General features: G+C 40.7%; 1 protein-coding gene and 1 pseudogene across 6 annotated transcripts; one reads left to right on the top strand and one right to left on the bottom strand.

Annotated features, from left to right (window-relative positions):
* Window positions 1–438: 438 nt before the first annotated feature.
* Window positions 439–4,705, top strand: LOC109892501 (serine/arginine-rich splicing factor 9-like). 6 transcript variants are annotated; one of them, XM_020485078.2, is made up of 5 exons: window positions 439–570; window positions 2,349–2,525; window positions 2,712–2,887; window positions 3,623–3,795; window positions 3,911–4,705. In XM_020485078.2, exons 2-5 carry the CDS (start codon window positions 2,368–2,370, stop codon window positions 4,142–4,144), a joined length of 741 nt encoding a protein of 246 aa, XP_020340667.1. In that variant the 5' UTR covers window positions 439–570; window positions 2,349–2,367; the 3' UTR covers window positions 4,145–4,705. The 6 variants fall into 6 exon arrangements, 5 of the variants coding, with proteins under 5 accessions (XP_020340667.1, XP_020340664.1, XP_020340665.1 ...); XM_020485075.2 differs by having other exon boundaries at window positions 2,346–2,525; XR_004210219.1 differs by having other exon boundaries at window positions 467–570; window positions 1,989–2,525; window positions 2,712–3,069.
* Window positions 4,706–4,795: 90 nt separating this feature from the next.
* On the bottom strand, window positions 4,796–6,189 carry LOC109892503 (TP53-regulated inhibitor of apoptosis 1-like; annotated as a pseudogene).
* Between the last annotated feature and the right edge of the window lie 842 nt (window positions 6,190–7,031).

Here is a 7,031-nt window from a genome sequence, read left to right as displayed (position 1 = left end):
TCAATTTTAGAATAAGGCTGTAACGTAACAAAATATGGGAAAAGTCAAGGGGTATGAATACTTTCCCGATGCACTGTATTTTCAACATAATTTTGCTTACTGGGAAGGCATAACAGAAACATGGACAGAATATTGACAGAAGCATAAAATGTCTTGAGTAGGCCAGTCAAGGAATTTGACATGAAATTAGTGTAAATGATCTGATGATAGACAGCACAGGCCTATAGAAGTTCAATATCATCAGATACATTTTTTGTCAATCTTATGTACTGTCATTTAATCCATAGCTTCTAACTGTAACTTAATTTGAGAGTGATTATTCGCCAGCCCCATCCAACCATCAATTCACTACACAAAGTGGCAGGGTCAATTTGTCGAAATTACAGATTGTGCCATGCCTTCAAAGGGAAGATTTTTTCGGTTAGCCTGCCCTATGCAAATTCGTCTGTCTCAAAAGTGGGCGGGTATTTCTGACGTAACGAACCAGCGACAACTCGAGCTGACTTCCTGCTTTGAGGCTAGGAAGAGTGCTCGATAGCCTTCCACATATTTTCCAAAAATTACTCTGAGGTATGTCTGAAATTATGTTTTTAATAGCAAATAATTTGCTTTTCATAAAGGTTAATAACAGATCTAAATACTTGTTGCTATTTACACTTTAAAATTAAAGAGGGGAGTAGACTATAGCTAACGTTAGCATGGACGGAAACAACAAAAGAGGACTAAAGTTAGCTAGCTAGCTCGAACTAGAGTTGAACGTCGCTACCAAGCTAGCCAGTTAATCGTTCACGCATTGTAGTGTTTTAACACATGTTCGGACCTAGCGAACTGTAGATATAATAACGTTGTCTAGTTAATCGAATGCAATAGGGGGGGTATATTCAAAATCATGTTTTGTCAAATGCAAACACATAGCTAGCTAACGAACATTAGTATTATGACTCCATTGGGTTCTCGAGAGCTAACACAGGTAACCATGTTGTTAGCTTAGCATGCTAACTTTATTTAGCGGGCTGACTTGTTTCTGACTGTGTACTTGTAACTGCCAGACCTTGGTTGCATTCCAAACACCCTATCCCCTCAGCCCTCAAAGTAAGTGGACACTTTTGATGACGTCTGACGAGTATACACTTGCAGGGTGAGGGGGGAAGGAATTATTTTTTAAATGGACCGCCCTTGCCCGGAAATCGTCACTTATTCTTGCCGAGAAGATTGTGTTTTCAGCCACGTGTGGGTGCTTTATATATGCTACGGTCATTTATTACTGCATGTCTATTAACTATATAATTATTATTATACGCCTACTGTATGACAGCTAGCAAATTAATTAGCTAACTAACGTTAGCCTGCCTAGCTACTTCTGAAGAAGGAAAATGTTTATTTCTACAATTTCCTAAAGCTAACCTAACAAAAGCATCATTACTTTTATGAAACGTGTGGGCATTAGTAGCAACATTTTTTACTTATTTACATTCGCTTTTACTTACACTTGTATGTTGACTCTATATTGACGTTGAGGTTTTAAGTTTTGGCAGACTTTTCTTAGTGGATGTATAATCGTAGAAAATTGAATTATGGGGCGTGTCAGGCCCCGAAGTGAACATAATTGTACACTAGCAAACTCCATTAAAAACGAGGACTAGGCGGCTTACTTGCACATTTCCCCTGCTAGACCGCGGGGATTCCTCCAAGGACTGAGGGTTTAGGGCTGTCTACTTTGTGTTTGAAGCGCAACCTTTCTTTAGAATTTGCGTTCTAGTAAAATAACTGTAGCCTTCTTTTTGCTATAGAACCTATTGAACTGGTTTGTTATATGTCATATTGAAGGAAGGTCAGTAGTACCAGAAATACATGAAATGTCTTAATGAAAGTATTTCTGGTAGTACTAGCTAGTTAGCCACTAACTAGTGCATGTTCAAAATACTTCTGATAGATAGTTGTATAATTTGAGTCCAAGGCATTCATCAGCATTACCCTGTGTTCTAAAGCTTTCAGACTCTGGTCCAAGCTGCTGTGCAGATTATATTGAACTCAACATGTACTACTCCTGCTCCACAAAGATTCTAGATTTTTCCAAATTAAAGCATTAGAAGAGGATGGATTGGGACTAGGATTAGGATATGGATTCTATACAATTTTTTTGTGTGCAATTTAAAAGCATTAGAAGAGGACGGACTAGGATTTGGATTAGGATACGGATTCTATAACTTTTTTTGATTAATTTAAAGCATTAGAAGAGGATGGACTAGGATTGGGACTAGGATTAGGATACGGATAATCTCCACCATTGTTCTTGGAATCGATCAGTGAGTTTGAAGCCTGCAGGTGCCTTCGGTTTATTTTAGCAGGGCCTAACCAATACCAACAATGACTGATGGAAGGATCTACGTGGGAAATCTTCCAATGGACGCCCAGGAGAAGGACATAGAGGATCTCTTCTTCAAATATGGAAAAATCCGGGATATCGAACTAAAGAATAACAGGGGAACCATCCCTTTTGCTTTTGTTCGCTTCGATGATCCACGGTGAGTTCCAGGGATGATCTAGTGCGTGTACAAGTCCAATCACAATTCCTGGCTGTTTGGCAAGCTGTTCTCCTCTGATTTAGTAACATCACCAGGGACTGACCTCAGGGAACGGATGGAGAAGGCGTTGCCAAGTGTATTTCCCTTAGGCAAGTAAGTAAGGAGTTCTGTGCTCTCTTCTCTTAGGGATGCGGAAGACGCGGTCTATGGAAGGAATGGATATGGATTCGGAGACTCCAAGCTGCGTGTAGAATACCCTCGCTCCTCTGGCGCCAAATTTAGTGGCCCTATGGGAGAAGGAGGTCCTAGGGGGAGGTTTGGGCCCCCAACTCGGAGATCTGAGTTCCGGGTGATAGTGACTGGTAGGTGGACGTTCTGAGTCGTAGGAAGTGTTATTTTTGTCTCTCTCTCTCTTGGCGGACTGGAAGTCAAGGGGACTAAGTGGAGGTCAAGTCAGCTGCCCAAAACAAACACGAGCGAAACAATAAAATCTCAAACTGATCATGTTGACTGCATAAACCCAAACACCTGGCCATAGTGACTGGTAGGTGTATGTTTTATAAATTTTAGTTTTTGCCATTGCTTGGAGGTATTTCGCTATTGTATCTAGGGCCTGGACGATACCAGTATCGTGGTACTCATTTGTGTTGTGGCAAGGAAACAACACAAAGCGGATCTTTAGGGAAACAGCCAGAATGTTGAAAACAAACATCGTCACCCGGAGTCACATTTATTTTCCTAGCTATAGCACACTATTTATATACAGAATGTTTTTTAAAGGACTAAAGAGTTATCTGGATACTGGTATCGTCCTGACCCCAACTGTATCGGTGTTTTATATCCTCTAGTATAGCTAGAAGAGCTTATTTCTTAGGTTTCAACACAACTAACAGTCAGATGACTATTTGCATACTTATACTATCCCTCAACTTTGGCTGAAATGTAAATACAAATGTGAATTGGGTACATGCCACCTGAAACAGGTCTATTGAAACTTTACTTGAAAACCCATATTTTATGGCATCAAAAATATCACTCTTTCACTCCAACAAGCAAGAGCTTTTGGTAAAATGACAATGTGCTGTTTCCCCTCCCAGGCTTGCCCCAAACCGGGAGCTGGCAGGATCTGAAAGACCACATGCGTGAGGCAGGGGATGTTTGTTTCGCCGACGTGCAGCGAGATGGTGAAGGAGTGGTGGAGTTTGTTCGTCGGGAAGACATGGAATACGCCCTGCGCAGACTGGACGGGACTGAGTTCCGTTCCCATCAGGTGAGTACACCTTTCCACGGTAAAACAAGACAAATGAGTGCATTTGCGAGTCAAATCAAGCTTATTCAAGCTCATGAAGGAAAATGGGTCATCTTTCATTTGCTCTGTCTCTCAGGGGGAGACGGCAAACATTCGTGTCCACGGAGAACGTGGTGCCAGTTACGGTCGCTCGCGGTCTCGCTCCAGATCCCCCCGAGGGCGTGGCTACTCACCACCTCCTTACCAAAGCAGAGGGTCCCCTCCACAGCGCTACCAGTCACCCCCACGCCGCCTTGTGTCACGCCATAGCCCCCCAGCAAGGCGACACCCAGTACCGTACCATAGCCCGCCCCCACGCCACTATCGATAGACCAGCTAGCCATTCACAAGAGGGCACTGATTAGGCGCAGTTTAATTATTATTTTTATCCCAGATCTCAAATAATTGTCCCCCTTTTGCTTGCTATGTACATTCCTTTGTCACCCCTGCCCTCCTGTTGGCCTTAATATTGTTGATTTCCTTAAGCTTCAGCTCCCCATGTCAGGTCACTAGTCAGCTCAGTTCTGATGTCTGGTGAGACCATTTGTTAACATGCCAATTAACTGGTCTTGCTGCTCAAGTACAAGTATGAACATTATCAGTTTGATGAACACTGCCCTGAGAAGTGCGACACCCAACAAAAACTAAATGTGAACATCTGCCTGCATCGTCTATTCCTTTTAAATGAATTGTAAGTGTGTGTGAACCTCTAAGAATGAATGAATATGTTTGGAAATTGATTTTGATTGTAATCTGGTAAACCTCTGTGAAAATCCCATGTTTTATTTTAAAGAAATATTGAACTTTAGCCAGTTCATTCCTCTGTTTTTGTAACCTGTGGTGTCTATATGCAAGCATTTTGTTTTCAATTAAAACACTGAAACAAACCCAACACCTGTACTCAATGGTTTGTCACATTGCATATTAGGTTTCCAGTGACACATTGATGTCCATCCACAGAGCTAAAAATATTACTTGGCAGTAATGGAACATGATTCTCCTATTTATTGCTTTGTCAATGTACATGTCAATCACAGCATTACATTGCATCATACACCGAGAAAAAAACACAATGACAACTGAAGTGCAATGGAGCTAAGAGACAGACAAAACATCTGCTCTTCCACAGTGTAAATAAAAATAAATGTCCTTGTATGATTGAGCTTTCTTTTCTCGCCCAATGCTTCCACATTAATGCCTTCAGTTGTCTTGAGGGACAAGCCAGGGCACTCTTACAGTAGACGTCAACAATTTTATAACTGAAAAAAATGAAACTCCCTTTGCAAAGCATCATAGTCCTTTACAATGAATGAGTATCTGATGTGACCACCACTTTACATGCATCTTGTGACCATGGATATTTATTGGCCTGACCCAAATGACTGGATTCATAGCTTCCACTTGTAATCCATGCCCAACATACAAATTACAATACCCATTGTCATGTAATTTAGCATGTTGGATCCTTCATATGAATGCTCATTAGTCTCCACATTAGGACAGCGACCTTAAACAAAACCCAATCCAAGATAAAAGGGTGGAAACCCTGTCCATGGCAAGCCCAGTGAGCAATGCAAGTGTGACAGAGCACAGTTGTTGGCGAGCTCCTCCATCACATCTGTCAGCTGTCTGGTTTCTCTTTATTGGGGCCCATGAATTCTACACCATCAATGGGAATGTTCTTTTCTTTGATGGCTTTCTGCAAATACAAGCACAACATATGTAGTTGTATCATTAGATTAGACACTTGCATCCAACATTTAAAAATACTAAATAATAATGGATTCTGAGAAGACAATAGGCCTATATCATGAATTGAGGATATTTATTTCCAATACATAGATGTCCTTAAGTCAATTATGTTTTATTACAAAGTAGCTAAATGTCCCCTTGCGTCTGTGCTCCAGTCCTTTGAATAATGTACTTCTTCTGGGGCCTAATATCATGACAGCTGACACAATGGTGTTGCATCATGGCTGTTTTGGTTACCTAAAAGTAAGGTACAGCATCAATGAGTGGTGATTATGAGCAGATAGATAGCTAACAACATTTGTCTGTGTTTGATAAAATTTATTTACCTGGACACAATGCTGATATTTCTTGAACATTTCGGTACAGGGATCACCGCTTCGATCTTCCTTCAAGAATTTCTCAGCAAACCAACGGTTAAAACACTGGTCATATTCCCGTTTTAGGTCAGTGCAGTCCTCTCCAACACTATTCATCTTCAAGACAATAAGCATAGAACATATGAGAATAAGAAATAATGAAGGAATAAAGTTTACGGTCAATTATTTCAGCTTAAAGTGTCTCTTCCGAACAGCTCGCTTGACTTTCCTTGAACCATGTGGTCTGATTGGCCAGACAGCACTGCGTATATTGATGACGTAATTGAACAAGCGACACATCGTAAATCTAGACCACAGACAGAAGGGGCTAATTTGTGGGGCTTGCGAAGCAAAAGGTCCAACTTCAATCTTCGACGTATTTATTATTATTAATTAGCACGATACTCCTCTTACACAGTTCAAACTAGAAACGCCTTTCAAACTTTAAAACGTGCAGGGCGGCCATGCTTGAGTTTATTGTATACTGGGGTTTTTTAAACATATTTTTAAAAATGTTAAACATTTGCTCTTTTTTGTTTTTCATCCCCTTGTATGGGACTTCCTCAAGATCCTAAAAGGCCACATTGTGAAATCAATTACAATTTACATTCACTGTAAATGCAATAATGGAACTTTTGACACAAATCAGCTACTTTGACCATTTTGCAACGACTTAAACAAAAAGTTAGAGCATTTACATCTTTGTCTACTTCTCTGCTGCTCAAATCTGGCGTATGAAAGTAAAATTATATTTGAATAAAAAAGTTACAGCTATTTTAGTAACCACATCAACATTTTCTCTAACTTGTGTAAACTGCTGTTTCGACCACTACCCCAACAAGTTAGACAAAACAAATTAGACGGTGTGAAATCTTGTCTACTTCTGTTGTTCATATCAAATCAAATTGATTTATATAGCCCTTCGTACATCAGCTGATATCTCAAAGTGCTGTACAGAAACCCAGCCTAAAACCCCAAACAGCAAGCAATGTAGGTGTTGAAGCACGTTGGCTAGGAAAAACTCCCTAGAAAGGCCAAAACCTAGGAAGAAACCTAGAGAGGAACCAGGTTATGAGGGGTGGCCAGTCCTCTTCTGGCTGTGCCGGGTGG

The sequence above is a fragment of the Oncorhynchus kisutch genome, linkage group LG6 (assembly GCF_002021735.2).
Source record: "Oncorhynchus kisutch isolate 150728-3 linkage group LG6, Okis_V2, whole genome shotgun sequence".
Taxonomy (NCBI): Eukaryota; Metazoa; Chordata; class Actinopteri; order Salmoniformes; family Salmonidae; genus Oncorhynchus; species Oncorhynchus kisutch.
This window is presented reverse-complemented; position numbering and strand designations above follow the sequence as displayed.